At 38.7% G+C, this 16,628-nt stretch overlaps 1 protein-coding gene across 1 annotated transcript in view; it reads left to right on the top strand.

Annotated features, from left to right (window-relative positions):
* The first annotated feature begins 9,810 nt into the window (after nt 1-9,810).
* Nucleotides 9,811-16,628, top strand: part of LOC148013112 (adenine nucleotide transporter BT1, chloroplastic/mitochondrial-like) — a 28,612-nt gene continuing 21,794 nt past the window's right edge. The window contains exon 1 of the mRNA XM_087667560.1: nt 9,811-10,730. Within this exon, the coding sequence (XP_087523686.1) occupies nt 10,020-10,730 (711 nt within the window). The 5' untranslated portion in view covers nt 9,811-10,019. The remainder of the gene's footprint in view (nt 10,731-16,628) is intronic.

Here is a 16,628-nt window from a genome sequence, read left to right as displayed (position 1 = left end):
ATAAAATAATGTATAGTTTTGCAAATGTCTAGCCATTTGGGTTTCTAGAAGTGAAAGAATAGAACCTCAACTTGAAAAGTTATAATCCACTTTTCAAGTCACTATATCAAAAAGTTATAATTAGAAGCAAAAAGTAACATATTAGAAAAACTACAAAAGAAATCTTCAAAGTCATCATCACAGATTGAGGTGAAAATCGAACCCCATCTTTAGACACACATGAAGCATGACCACATTTTCTTGTATATGTTCGACTAATACATTACAAATCATAAGGGCACGCCCATAGGTGAAAAGAATGAAGTTACATGAGTACTTCTTATTTCTATTGTTGCGACCTATGAATGAAAATGAAGGCTACGTCTTGGCATGTATAAAGAGATGAAGATGGAGGGTGTATAAGTATCATGGAACAACAGCTTCATTCCTTGCAAAGTGTCGTACTAAGAAGTGACATATGAGAGTAAAACTAGATAATGAAAATAAGTAAAAACCATAGAATGTAAAATGAGGTGAATAAGAATATAAAATAAGACCTCGACATGTAAGAGCATTGCATGGATAAGACCTATATAGCCATAAAAAACAATTGCATCCATCCCATTAAAACTACACTTCGTCAACAGAGTCATAGCTTAATGGTTTCAATGTGGGTGCATGAGTTCAAACCCTAGGTTCTACCTCCCCAAAATAAATCATTTCACATCTAGAATTGCACTTCACCTCATACCTAACTAATTGTTATTATGTAGGCAATTATTCTAATCTTTATTAACATTGATGACTTGTGCTAAAAAATGGCCAATGGTGCCTATCTCTTGCCTTTATGGGGCCATGACTAAAAAGGAGGAGAATACTAAGACCAAATAAGATATTTAAGTGTAAGAGCCTAAATAAATAAAGCCTTAAACTGAACAATTTGGATGTAATTATGCTAATAAATGACGTAGTTGTAAAATAACAAAAGCTTCTAATAAGTTATTTGGACAAATAAATCTAGACAATGTTATTAAACCTCATAGTTATCCAAAAACTTCCACAAAAGTGTTTACAGGCTAATCTCTATTGAATATTTAGTTAGTTGATAGGTAGATATTAAGAAATTCGGGCTTCTTCTTCCATTCAATTATTCTTTTATTTGTTTAGTTGCACTTGTTATTTTTCACATTCACATTTAGATGTATCATAGCTCTTGATTACATGATATCCATACACTCTTTATTTCCATCTCTTTCTTTTTTAATTGCTATTCGAGAGGACATGCTTGTATCCCATAATCACATTTGTGTGGTGGAAAACACTTCATCCTAGCAATAAATTTGGAAGTAAGAGTGTGTAAATAAATGCATTGAACCCTTCTCAAATACCTCATTCCATGTTAATGTATGATGTCGAGGCTAGTTACTCAATAGGCAACAACTTTCTTATTGCTTAATTCACTAAAGTTGTTATCTATGCACTTCTTTATTTGGTTGTTAGAAGGGGATGTTTTTTGGATCTTAATTGTTTGTCCTCATAATGATAGAGCAATCACAAGTATGCTCGACATATTCTAACATTGTTCTTGTTTTTTGGCTTTCAAGTGCATGAACTATCTACAAGAATATGTGCACAAATCTGAAAGGTAATAAGGTGGACATTCACAAGCACATGTCCACATAGTTAAAAGGAAAGGGAAAAAGGAGTGGAAAAAAATACACTCTTTTAACTTTCTTACAAAAGCCTCAAAAGTTAGTAATATATTATGGTATATACATTCAAATAGTCACTATGTTAAAAAATAATAGATGCTATATTATTTACATAGAATGACCCTTATCTTAAAAGAAACAAAATGGTACTATATATACACTTGAGTAACCATTCTCAATATAGACATGCCAACAAGAAGTTTCACATATCCAGAAATCAATCAAGACATCCAATTCCATATAGAGAATGTAATTATATGTTGTGATCATATTGTTTGCTTTGATGTCCTCAATGTAATCCAATCATCCTCACATGTGACTTCAACATTGTAGAAACTATGGAGGACAAGCTCGAAGGAAAGGGGCAAACATATTCAAACAAGGAAAAAACCTATTGGCTTAATCTAAAATGTTTTCACAACCTTATTGATCCAAATCCATGTGCCAACTACACATGGGGCAATAATCAAAAGGGCACAATGCTGAGAACAGGCAAGCTTGATAGGTTCTATGTTTCATTAGGCCTCCAAGCCTCCTACATGGATCTTATATGTCAAAACCTTGTTAAGTATTCTTCTATCAAATCATAAACCCATTATGTACATTCTCTCCAAGAAAGCCTCTAGGATCCACGTTGGGTGGTTCCATGCTGACTAGTCCATATTCAAGTTCAAGTATATTAAAGAAGGGATTCAAAAAATCTAGACTTCTCACTTTCAACATCTCTGCTCTCTAAGGAAAGCATGGGTAGTGATAGTTAAAGAAACACAAAAGTTTATTCGGGAAGCTAAAATCAAGGCCATTGAATTCCAATGAACTCATAGGCAAATAGCCTATCTAGAAGTTGCCTCCTTAGAAAACAAGACTGTGAGGAGATAAGAGTTCCTAGAGGTTGAATCCATACAATTCTTCTTTACTGATTGATAGGCAAGTAAGATGGACCCATCCATTAAAAAATAGTTTCAAATGTTGAAATAAAAATGAACATGACAAAATTCCCTTTTTCCTCAAACTAGATGGCTCAACTACCCATTCTCAATAAGAGAACTTATAGATTTGCCACCGGTTCTACTCTAGCATATGTAGCTAGCCAAGGGAACCTTAGAGGATAAGACCAATGCACGAGCTACAATTAGCCTACATAGGCAAAAAGCTGTATCCCAAGACCTAGCTAGAATTCTCAATGTTGACCTAATGAAAATAAAACTAGTGGACATGATAGACATGCTAGCTAAGGGGAAATCCCTAAGGATGGATGGCCTCTTAAACGAGTTTTACTCAAGCCTTCGAATAATTCCTCACCAAGCCCCTACCAAGCATACAGAAAGAATCTATTTCTTTGGGGACCCTCCCCAAATCTTGAATGAGGGAGTTATCAGGTAATCCACAAAAAATATGCCAAGGAGGACATCTACAATCAGAGGTCGATAATCTAGTTCAACACAACCTATAAACTATATGCCAAAACTTGAGCAAGAAGCTCTCATCCCACCTTAATCAGTGGATATGTACAAAAGTGAAGGGATTCGTAAAAGGTCAAAACATCTTGGATGCAATAATTGGTCCATGCAAAGAATTGAATTATGTGTAGAAGACAAAACATGATTTTGTCTTCTTATTCTTCTTGAAGATTGACTTAGACAAGGACTATGATTGCATAGAGTGGGATTTCATCCTACAATCCCTATAGGTTATGGGTCTTTGTAGAAAATGTCATTAGCTTTGTGTCCACCCTTTTTGGGAATTCCACTATTCATATTCCATCAGTGGGGAACTAACCAACCCTTATGCCCTCAAAAGCTCAATTCAGTAGGGTTGCACCCTAGCACCCCTTCTTTTGCCATATCAATTGACATGCTGGGTTGGCTTCTTAAAGAACAATTCCTAGCACGGAAGATCAAAGGGGTAGAGCTACTTAACTCATAAAGACATATGTTGCTCAACCTATTTGTAAATGACTCTAATGCCAGAATGAAAAACAAGGAATAGTCCCTTTGGACATTTTTGAGCTACCATTAAATCTTTTGCCTAGCATCTAGTTCCAAGATTAACCATAGGAAAACATGTATCAAAACTTTAATCCAACCCCCACCCCAATCGGCTTAAAGAGTGTAGGTGTCAGTTGATTGAAGAAGGTGAGATCTTTCATTTTTAAGGCATACCAATTAGGGTTTAGGGTGATGCTTAAGCAACATTGGGAATGGATAATGGATAACATCTTTTAGCATGTTGAAACTTGTCAATGACATGCTTGCAACCTTTTGAAGCCATGTGCCATGAATTTCATTGAAGTAGAGACACTAGAAAGTTTAAAACACCAATGCTTGCTTGGCCAGTTTGTACATTGGAAAAATGATATGAAGGGTTATGCATCCCTGATATGCACAAGATGACTAAGAAGTTTGTGACAAAATGGATCTCTCATAGTCAACCTAAGTCAAATGAGGACTAGGTGCTACTCATCAACTTCAATGTGAAACAGATGTCTACCATCCTTTAGAGGACTACCTTTACATATTCGGAAAAGTAAAGTTCAAGGGGAAGAAGTTGTCCCCCCTTCTCAACACAATGTGGGACACATGGTAGAAGTATAAAGACCACATAATAAGATAGTAAATGAAAGGTGGAGAAAATCCTATGTGGCACCCCCCATTAGGATTCAAATACGGATAGCCTTATTGGACTTCACCAACAAAACCTAGAAGATGGATCCTCAACTCAAAACTCAGTTCCAACCATAAGGATGTGAATGCGTTAAACATGCATAGAGTAACTTGGACTAATGGTAGCTCTCTTCTTATTTAGGTTGACATGTAAGTAATCTCAAGGACTTCAAATGTGGACCAATAGGAAGGATTCTTTCCCCATTGACCTCAAAGCAACCAATGAAGAACCCGTCAACAAACTCAAAAAAAGATGGTAGATTAGTGGAATGACCACCAATTGTATTATTTTTTGGAAAATTTTAATCAATATCTTTCTCCCCAAAAGTATATTGTCTTATGTGGCTTATATTGCATAAAGCTCTATGGACCAACAAAAAAGTAGACAAAATAGGGAGAGGCAATGGGATATGCAATAGATGCCTTAAACACATAGAGACAATCCTTTGCCTATTCATTCCTTGCCCATCCAACTAAGAGAACCTTAGAGAATTGTACAACTTTTTGTTCCCCTTTTACCATTTTCCCTTCTCTAGGAATGAAATTTCATTAAGGGAAGCCAATAGAAACCCACCTATTCTCTAGATCATAATTAGAAGTATCTATCTATGGAAAACGTGGAAGGTTAGGAATGTTGCCACCTTCCATGAGAAACCTATCAATGGAGTTTTAGGATCTAGTGTAGGTTTTCAATTCGGGAGACGAGATTATTGAGGAAGCCAAGCACCCCTTGCAACCACTGAAGGTCCTCCTTGCCAAGCAATGTCAAAAGGAATTCTTATTGGAAAAAGAGTTTGAAGTCACTACACTCTTTGGTGTCTCTCAAATACATATGCCTAAACAATGCTTAAATGGTCAAAACAAGCCAAATCCTCTTTTTTGTGGATCCAAGACTAGCATGTAAAGCATCCCAATCTAAAGTCACAAAATTATGGTCAAAATGGAATATACAAGCCAAAGCCATGGCCAAATTCTAAAGCACCCTAATTGAAAGCCTATGAAATCTTCTATCAAGCTCACAACTTCCATGTTGAGCTCTAATACGTAAACCTTCTATACCCACACTCTCTTTTCAAACTTTCAATACAACCGAATGCATACTCTTCGATTAAAAAAAGGCAATATAAAATAGACCTACTAATAGCATTATGTTGGGATATAGTTATGGTTGTAAATAAAGATAGGCCATATGTACTTAATAACAAAGTCATGCAATTATAGCTCCATTCATCCATTAGAAATAAGGCTACATAACAGTTGACAAGGTTAAATTATACAAGGTTGTCAATCCTCCCCGTGTTGAAATGAGCTCCCATTTTTAGGCAAGTAACTTATGGGGATACATAAACATTAAAGATGTGATTAATTAGATTTTTTTACTTAAACCAATAGAAAGATACACTAGCCCCTTTAAGATCTTGGAGATACCTCATAACCATATGATATGTACCAAGTGCCTTTAATGCATCTATTTCTCTACCTTTGAGTGTAGGACCATAGGTGATGATTAGCTTGGGTACTGATGCATGAACAAATATTGACTAGAGGGAGGAGGGGAATAGAGAAGGGTAGGCTTAAATGTTTTTGAGAACACTACTTATTGCAACACCTTAGGGGAGAGAGGAACCCGTGAATGGACTTTAGTGGGTTCTTTCATGACCATATTAAGATCCAGAATGTGTATCGTCAATTGGATAGCAAAAACATGCAATTATACCATGGGAGGCATCAAGACAAAATGTAAATTTGTTTCCTTTGGTTCATTTAGCATGTTAGTCCTTGGTGGGCATGTGATTATAAGTAAAGGCATCACCTACTTATGAATAGTCATGGTATCAGTATAATGTCATGGAGAAAATGTGAGAGAAGTAGTGGATGGATCTATGGGTCAAAAGATTAATGTGATATGCTTATATTGTCAAATTTTTTGAATATTCTTAATTGTTACTAGCATGCAAAAGATATGGTAGACATTGTAAACATTTCCTTTCTTATCACTTTGATGCATTGAATATATAATACATGTGACGGTAAACTATAAGTGAGTTTCTTTACAACAAAATCTATTTGTAACATGAGTGATACCTACTATAGATATGCAGTCTCTTTGTTTGTGAACAATTCTCATTCTAGTCTTACATAACTTTAGCATATTTTTAAAGTTAATTGCAACATGACTAGTCACAACATGATAAAAATCAACACAGTTTGCGATAGAGAGACACAAGTAGAAAGAGATAAAGAGAAATATGTATCATAGTTTGAAGGAAACAGAGGAGCAACAAATAGCACAATCAATAATTGCACTTTGATACGGAACTCGAACCTCCTGACCCCCCTTGAGCTAATTTCATGTACATGAAAAGAATCGCAATCTTACTCTTAATCTCTTTCTTGCTCATAATCTCAATCACAATCACATTCATAGTCTCAATATCAGATTCTAGTAGAAAAAGATGGCTATTCATTCATCTTTTTGTCAAAACAACTTCACACATCTAGAATAGGCTTTTTTCAATAACGGCATGTTTTCCGAGAAAAGCACATACCAAAATTGATGCAATCCTCCCAAATCATCACTTGCATGCAAAGCTGCCAAAAAGGAAAAGAAAGCACGAAAGTCACGACACATTTTTAAAAAAAGTATTGAAAATTTTTATTTTTCATTTTGGAATGCTCATATCTCCAAAAAGGTGAAGAATTGGACTGAGGTTGTGAGACTATAATAATTTCTTATTGATCTCCTCTTCGAATTTCGTGAGAGGAACTTTGACCAAATTCTACTCCGTTTGATCACAATTCATATTCTAAAATAGGTCTTATGCCTAAAAGTTGGGAAAATTTCGACAAAAAATTTGCAATCACCAAAATTTATCAAAACACTTACAAATGACCTAAAAATCATCTCCAAACACTCTCTACACATGTCCAAAAAAAGGTCAATATGGCTTTATTAGGGCATATCACCTTACATTACATACGCATCTTAAAGTGCAACTCATCGATGTGCTTTGGGTTTAATGTATATCTTAGTAACCATCAGTGTTGTGTTTGCAAGCATACTCAATTATGTGAGAGAGAGAGAGAGAGAGAGAGAGAGAGAGAGAGAGAGAGAGAGAGAGAGAGAGAGAGAGAGAGAGAGAGAGAGAGAGAGAGAGAGAGAGAGAGAGAGAGAGTTTATTATCATCCTCGGAAGGCCAAATTATGACCCATGGGACCTTTCCAGATATACAATGATTCTCCTCCCCCATAGTAGGAAAGGATAGCTACGATGAAAGAATGATCTATGCAGCGTGGTTCTCCTGAAAGTGTAACATGCGGGTGATGAGAGCCCCTAACTTCGATATAGGAGTAGTGGTCAGAAATTGGTGAAGTGGCCCCTGTAAAGGGATATCAAAGTGAGCTCGTATGTGTGCATATGTTGGGCATATCATAATGTGCTCCTCTGATTCTACACTCTGTAGTCCACACAGCTTACATAACCTTGTCTCTCTTGCATGTCCACTCCATGCAATGTCTTGATCAATAAAGTGTGTGATCGAGTTTGAAGTCGTGTAATACTCCGTCTAAATACCATTGAGAGCAGGTTGGCTATGTATGGCTGCGTGTGTACTTCTGCCTGCATGTAGGATTCCCAACATGAAGGATAGATATGCATATTGTAATAAGCAAGTTTAGCATTTGCTCCCTTGCTTTGATGTTTTGCTTGATACACTTGTAAGAGGCCTAATTGAAATGTGTCCATGCATATATCTTTAGATGCCATATCTAGATATCTATCCACTCCCCACCCTTTAAACCATTTTCTCATATCCATCACAAATCCTGTTGAAAGCACTTTACTTTTCCATGTTTTCTATAGGTGTGTGCTAGCATCCCATGCCCCTTTGGGGAGCCTAATGTCAACCATTTGACATACTCAGGTAGCATATCTCAGTACTCAGATCATAGCATGCACCTCAATTGGCCAATGGCTAGTTTCCAAAAGCATAAGTACATATGGTGTGGTGCTTTTGATGCCCAAATGTCTACGAATAAAAGCTATTTGCAGCTTCTTAATGTCATTCCATGCAGATGAGGAGATGCCCCCCCCCTCGCAACACACACACACACACACACACACACACACACACACACACACACACACACACACACACTTCCACTCCATATAATATCGTCTGTAGAACATATGCATCAAAAATCATACAGCGTATTTCCCAGCATTTAGTATATGTACGGCTAGCTACAGTTGGTTTCAAAGTGATAATACTTACTTTTCCCTACCGCTAATCGCCGCTCCACACATGTATGCCATTTCTGGTTTGTAGGTATCTTAATCCCCAAGTATTTGAAAGTAGATACTACCTCTATATATATATATATATATATATATATATATATATATATATATATATATATATATATATATATATATATATATAGAGAGAGAGAGAGAGAGAGAGAGAGAGAGAGAGAGAGAGAGAGAGAGAGAGAGAGAGAGAGAGAGAGAGAGAGAGAGAGAGAGCTCTTCTTGAGTACATGACAAGGGTAGTTGCACTCCATTTTAATAGCACCACCTCCTTGTAGGCATGTATCTCTTGCTCACATATGTGACATGCACCAAAAGTGCATATCGGATTCATGTGTTGTCTATCGACAAGGGGTAGTTGCACTCCATTTTAATGGCACCACCTCATTGTAGGCATGTATCTATTGCTCACATATGTACATGCATGCACCAAATGTGCATATCAGATTCATTTGTTGTCTAGCGTGCATCCACGCTTAGTGCTTTCAGTTGGTTTTTCTTTTAAAAGGTGCGACTTGATCTAGTAGGTTAGAGGAGCTTGTAGAAGTAACACTTAAGAAAGGTGCCTCGATCTACTAAAATCTTTGACAATTCCCATCCATTTTGAGCTCCAAATGGTCTCTAATATAGTCTCTCATTCCAACACAATTACTTTTTTTTTTTGTGTTGGTTCATACTATTAGTGGGATCGAAAAAATGAAATCATGCTGACAAAAAGAAGAATTTATAATGCTTTTTGTAATGCGTTGCTGAATGGCTTATTATTTTATTGTAGGACATCACCTGAAGCACCATCTCGAGGATGCCACATGCTGCAAAGCCGTATGTGGTAATTGAGAGGAATTGAGAGTTTTGATGGCTAGGGTTGGTAGCTAGTGAAAGCACTCCATTTAGGCTTTTCTACACATAAAGACAAACATGGTTATTATGTTTCTACTCCTGGTGAGCACCAATGAAGTGTTTTTTTAATTGGTAGCCTTTACTGCATCGTGTCGCGTGTGACACGATGTCCTAGCGACACTACGCTCATCACATATAACAATTAAGTCCAAGAGACAACTATATGGCCAAAAAGAAAGACAAAGGGAATAAGAAAAAGGAAAGGGGTGTCTAAGTGTCATCAAGAGAACAAGTGCACTTTTGTCATTGCAATCCATGAAACATTCAGTCCATCTCACAAGGCTGTTTGTGCTTGATCCCCTTCCCCTTCTCTCTCTCTATATCTCTCTCTCTCTCGCTCTCTCTCTCTCTCTCTCTCTCTCTCTCTCTGTGGCCTGTGGATAGGACACCCTCCCCCCGCTCTTTCTCTCACCATCTTCTGTGTTTTTGGAGCTTGTAGGGTTTCCTTGGCTCGCCATGGTTACCTTCTCAAGCTCCAGAGAACACCCCACCTTCGCCTCCTCCTTCCCACCTCGCGAATCCCCCACCTCCTCCTCCTCCTCCGCCCCCCCTTCCCCTTCCCCTTCCGCCTCCCCCCCTTTCACCAAGTTTTGCCCCCCTGGCCTCTCCCCCAATGCCTGCCTCCAGCAGAAACTACAACACCCCCACATGCGCCTCGTCGCTGCCGCCGACCGCCTTCCCCTTGCTGGCCTCCTTCCCGACTCGTTCCAGGCCTCCGATCACAGCCTCCACTTCCTGCAACAGGGCAACTCTGCGGGCCCCCCCTCCATCTCCGAATTCGGATTCAAAACACTCCATTCCCAAACCCTAACCCTAGAAGAGCAGATAGTCACCGATGGGGAGCAGAAGGCCCAGAAGGAGGGCTCAGATGGTACTCGCACACATGCTGGACAACAGCAGCAGCAGCGGCCGAAGGCCAGGCCAGTGATCCGCCTCAAGGTTGGGAATGTGTCCCTCAAGCGTCTTTTATGTGGAGCATTCGCAGGTGCAGTTTCAAGGACTGCTGTGGCGCCTCTGGAAACCATTCGCACTCATTTGATGGTTGGCAGCGGTGGCCACTCTGTCGGGGACGTGTTTCAGCATATTATGCACACAGAAGGGTGGCAGGGTCTGTTTCGTGGCAATGGCATCAATGTCATTCGCGTCGCCCCAAGCAAAGCCATCGAGGTATGTCAATGGGTTTTCCTTTAAGGAGTACATATTACAAGTAATGAAGATGAAAACAGTCCTGAATTATGGATTGACAAGGGAAGCCATGCCATGCATTCCCTTCGAGCAACCTCAGATCAACAGGCATACCATTTTTCTTTGAAGCAGTCATCAGTAGCAGAAAATAATTTGTTGCTAAAGAGAGCAGAGCTTAGCGTGCTAGCTCATGTTATTGCACGGTTAAGAGATTTAATAATAAGCAATGGACATATATGCATGTAAAAGGTGTAATGTTTAAGGTGTTTCCCTATCGCAAAAAGGAATATAACATTGCAGCCAAAGTGTAATTTTATGTTGGTACGGATGTTGGACTCTTGAGTTTGAAAAATGCACAAAGGCACCCAATGCCTTCACTGCTTCAGCTGCCCCAATATATTGTTTGTGAGTGAGATGCATACAATGATACCAGCAACTCATTTGTGAGGATCTTATTGTTTTGGAAGTGATTATTGATTGGTAGCTCTATTCTGACAAAGCAAGAGAGGACTGAGCATATGCTAGAGGAAGACTTCCTTCAATTTTTAAATATAAATGTTCCACAAATTATTAAACATGTTGTGTGCTATAGACTACACAAATTATTAAACATGTTGTGTGCTATAGACTATGGAGTGGCTCCTTGTTAATGGAAATTTGAATAGTTTCCCCATTGGAATAGTTTGGGCTCTACGTGGCATCCATGAAATATCACCATTCATTAGTAGAGAATTTTGCGCACCATGCACATTGGGGTTATGATTAACCCTCATGTGTTGATCAAATAGTGGTGGATATATGTTATGAATTGAGTTGGTGACAACTATATAACCTCATTGTTTGGTTATTTGTAATGCACTTGGGCATTACACATGGTCTCATAAGTTGGGTAGGTGTTGGGATAGGCAGTGGTGGTAGATAATGTGGTAGGACAGCCATGTGGATAACAACCTTGTGCTAGAGGGAGAGAGGAAGTCTGATCGCGTGGATAGCCAATCATGGCAATGGCATAGATCACATGCAAGGCTAATTGTCACAAAAGTAGATTGCATGTGGTAGTAGCTTGATTAGGAATTTTGGTGCAACACTTAAATGGGTTGATAATATGGCTTTGTTGGGAGTCAACTGCTTATATTTTAATTTAATCTTGATGTGGTGGTTTTTTGGGAAAGATAACTGCTTCATTTTTAGTTAGATTGCACGATAGGTGAAGCTTATTAAAGGCACTTGTTGGTGAATTGCGAAGATTATCGTTGTTGGATTGTGATTATTAGCAAACACATTCTTCACTCATCTTGATTGATCCTACTGCAAAGAGCAGCAAAGAGAAGTTTTGCGAGTGAATTGGAGGGTTTGAGAGATGGGTGATTTGGAATGTTTGTGGCATATTGTGGTTGAAGATTGATCAAGGACAAGTGTGCGGCATAGAAAAGCTATCTCGAATTGGACTGTCATCCCTAGCCACTTAAGTACTCTTGGATATTGCTAACGCTACAGCATTGCAAAAATCCAAATGTTATTTGTACCCCTTGGAATCCCCCTCCAACATCTCTGTTTAGTATTTCCTGATCAACTATTGGCCAAACCACTTTATGACTGTCCATGATTGTTTAAGCTTCTATTTAAATTTGCCATTGTCGTAGCTTATCTAATTCGTAGTTAATCAAGCCATATGATCCTTGCTCGCAGCATTCTTAATTATTTAGTTAGCATAGAAAAGAATTGTCATGAATGTTACCTGCCAGTGTAAAGCACCAAGGAAAGGGATTCGACGAAAGAGAAAGGAAACAAGATTATATAAAGCGTTTCTTTTCTTATTTTTTTGACACCGAGAGACGAAAGCTGGGGGAGCGAATGGTTGAAGTGAATGGATATCTATTTCATCGGTTGGAGAGGCCCTCTGTAAGACATTCACTGAGATGTCCACTGGGGCTAGGAACACTTAATGACAAACTTTTGTATATCTATTATGGATTGCTTTGGAGCATACAATAACCTAAACTAAATTGATTGGACAAATTGAGTCTTCGGCCTTTTAAAAAATTCACTCTAAATTGTGCTTGATTGTGAGTAGCTCTATTTTTTAATGTACAATTTTCTATGAGACTTGAATCACTTTGATAAAAGTCTAACATCCAATATTAGCTTTAGGTTCTTTGGTTTAGGAAGATGATAGCCCAGAGTTGGAATTGATGATGAAGTTGTCTTGATAGGTAAGCCAAATAATATGAGAAATTGATCAAGAGGGGACCGTTATTGAGATTTTGACCATGTCTTTTTTACATTCATACTTAAAAAATTCTAAAATATTGACACATCTCGAAGCCTTTAAACACTTAGCCATAATAAGCAATGTATATTAATGATTGATATGTGTATAATATTATTAAAGCTTATTTCATGCGACTTCATGGAACGAAGTGAAGAGTGTTGGTTCATGCCTGGGCTTATAGGGCCAATGCTTTTATGAAATTCAAATCTCTATCGATTGTTGCTATAAAGATTTGAGGATCTCTTCCACCTCGTTTGTGTTCTCTCATCTTCTTTTGAGTTGAGCAAATTGGACTTTGTGCCTTACAATAGATATTAGAGCCAACTCTCTATGATGAGCAAGGAGCAATCAGCTTGGAGGATTCTAAAATTTTACTTCTTCTCTACACCAAGTTGTAAGGATTTGCCTTTTTCCAACCAATGGATGCTTTCTATGAAGATGCCTTGTACATAAACATTGTGGATGTAGTCTAAGCAATGGCTAAGGCAACGCACTTACAAGGGTATCACTTTGCCAAGAGTGCACTATTCTTGAAAGTGAGATGATGTCTTTGTTTGAGCTAAAACACACTTTACAGCTGATTAGCACTTTTAAACAGCCCCCAAATACGCTTAAATAATAAAAGACGCAAATTTGGCGTCGGATTTGAGAGAGTTTCAGAGATCTTCCAAAACCTTTATTTTTGGGCCACCCTTTAGCATCTATTCATAGAGAGGTTGCCCATCATTCAGCCTCATTCTTTCAGTGCAGGTTTCAGCCATCAGCCTTCATTGACATGGTAGTCTACCCTTTGTGACTGTTGCCACTCCTCCATCAAGCCCTGCAAAGTCTGGTGGCTTCCTCCTTGACTGTCGCCCATTGTCTGGCCTGCTTTTCCTTGCTACGCTTGGACTTTTCTGCCATTGTGAGCACACAATTTGTCTCCTCTAGCTTGTGTTTGGACACTCCCCCACTAGGCGACAGTTGGCAGTCCATTAGTCCTTGTAGTGCCTAGCATCTTTTTCTAGCTGTTGCCCATTGTTTGGCACCCTTTTTCTTGTTGCGCTTGGATTTTTCTACCATCGCTAGCACACAATCTACCTCCTCCAGCTTGCATTTGGACACTCCTCCACAGGGGATAGTTGACAGTGATCTCCCACACCTTCCAATGGCCTCCTGCTGCTTGCATTTGACCTTCACCCTACTTGGTGGCAGTTTGTGGCCCTTCTACTACTACGCTTGTAGCTTTCTACAGCCGCCCTCATCATCAGGCATCATCCTATATAGTTGCTCAGTTCCCAGACACTCTAGTGATCAGTGTTTGGTGTTTCCCACACTCCACACTTCGTATGGTGGTCATAGCAGTTGGGATCCGTCTCTGGTGGACGTCACTCTTCAAAACTGCATTGCTCTGCCCTTCGGCATTTTGTACACTCTTACATTCATTTACAACAATCATTCACTTTAGACTTTCTTCTCTCTGTGTTTGTCTTTGTGTTTGAGTTTTGCTTTTCTATGTTTTGCATTTTGCATTTAGGTTTGAGTTTTGCTCGTCTCTATTTGAGTCCTTGTGTTTTAGTTTTGGTCATACATTTTGTATTTCCTCAGTGCAAACCCTAGCATATCTTCATAGTCTTTCCGTTTGACAATCCTCCAACTTTGAGGGCAGGTTGTCGATTGAATAGAGCAAAGTTCGGGAGTGATTGGAGTATTCAATGGTACTGGATTTAGTGGATGAAGAGTTCAATATGGGAGACTTGTACCGCAACTCCCCTCTAGTTAGCAACAAGAGGGCTAGCACTACTCATGTTTCAACTACTTGGAATCTTTCTCCATGGGGCATCTTGAGCATTCTCTCTCGTCTTCGTCATTTATCTTGATTCCCTATGCATTCAGTGGGTCTCCGTATCTCTCTCACTTGGAAGGAATTGGCAGCAATGGCAAAGTTATTAACCATCCTGAACTTCGATGGCAAGCAAGACGGAAAGCTTATCTACACTTGGGTGAAGGAGGTGAACAATGGCCTTATTTTGGTGCGTCGAATAGAGGGGCATAGGGTTCTTCATGTTTAAAGTCATTGGGATGGAGTGACTCTATTGTGGGAGTTGTACCTCAAATCATATCTAGTGAGCACTTTGGGCAATATGGGCTTAGCTATTCTTCAACACTTTTGTTTGACGGACTACAAAGTGCAGCAATGGAAGTAGAGGGGATCCTTTAGGCAAAAGTAAGACAATGCATCCCTTTCCCCTTATTAAGGATGAGATAGTTTCCAAGTTCATGGGCCGCTTGCATACCACCATTTTGTTAGTGACATGGTCATCTCCTGGTTTGAGCCCTACATTGAGTTAGTGATGGATATTAGAAGCTCCGTCTAAGTCCATTCTTTTTGGCCACTTTTAGTCTTATTGTCCTTTGTTTGATCATTTTGGCTTCGGATGCCTCTTGAGAGTATTTTAGGGTTTCTTAGGCTTACGTTATTGGAGAGTATTTTAGCTTCTTAGGCTTACATTACCTAAGAGTATTTTAGCGCTTCTTGTCCATTTATAGGCACACCTATCAATTGGTCATTAATTCTTCCCACCTCCTCATTTCTAGTGTGTTGTCAATGTAGCTACGTACTATATCACATGTAGGGGCTGAGCCCCTATACTAGCTTTCCTCATCATTGAATTGGGTTCATGTTCTTGCTTTCATTCTCATCTTGTTGGAGTGTACTTTTCCTCCTTTTGCTGTCATCACTCACTTGGTTCATTGCTAGTAGGTTACACGTTTTTTAGAGTGATGTCGGAAAGATGCGTGTAAAGCTGGAAAGATGTAGAGAAGCGAAGAAGAAAGAAGAGAAGAAGAACAACAAATTAAGCTCAACGAAGATTAATGAAACTCTTATATGTATTTTTATTTTAAGCTACAACTTTCATCTTGTAGCTCATCTTGACTCCAGAAGAAACCCTGTATACAATTTGAGCATCCGTACATTACCTCGATTCTCTTCACGGACATAAGTGTTCTTTGTCCCTCTCTTTTCTCTACTAAACACACTGCATATTGTCATGTTTCCAAGTTGCAAGAGACTTGTCAAAGCATCCAAAACTTAAGCTTAAGACAATAGGTGACATTGTATTTCCTCCAAGATCATGGGAGTCTTTGATATCTCCCTTTTCACTCAAACACATTTTAGCTCTCAACATATCCAGAAAAGCCAAAGCTTGAACCATTGCCACAATTAGCAATTTCTTGACCAGTCCCTAATAAGGAGTCTATTGGTGACTTTGCTTGTAGGGAAATCACTATCTTAATTTGCCTTGTCAGTTATGTGGACATTTCATTACAGTCAATAGTACAATATTCCTTCGATATCACAAACATTCTTTTTATTCGTAGCATCTCTTATTGTTGAGGACTGAACTGTTGAAGACACAACTAAGCAAATAGACTTGGACCAAAAGTTGAAAGCACATTGTGAACATACCATCAAAATTTACTCCTAAAAGCCTATTGCTCACACCTTAATTAAACGAACATAGGCATCAAAGGATTAGCATTTGCAGTTTGGCATATTGAAATCAACCTTTAACACTATTGAAGGAAAAGTTGAAAGGTAAACGGCCATGGAAGCTCTTTTTGCA

The sequence above is a fragment of the Lygodium microphyllum genome, chromosome 26 (assembly GCF_053477565.2).
Source record: "Lygodium microphyllum isolate KBCC chromosome 26, Lygodium_microphyllum_v1.1.10, whole genome shotgun sequence".
NCBI lineage: Eukaryota > Viridiplantae > Streptophyta > Polypodiopsida > Schizaeales > Lygodiaceae > Lygodium > Lygodium microphyllum.
The sequence above is the reverse complement of the archived record's forward strand: the minus strand, read 5'-3'. Positions and strand labels throughout refer to the sequence as shown.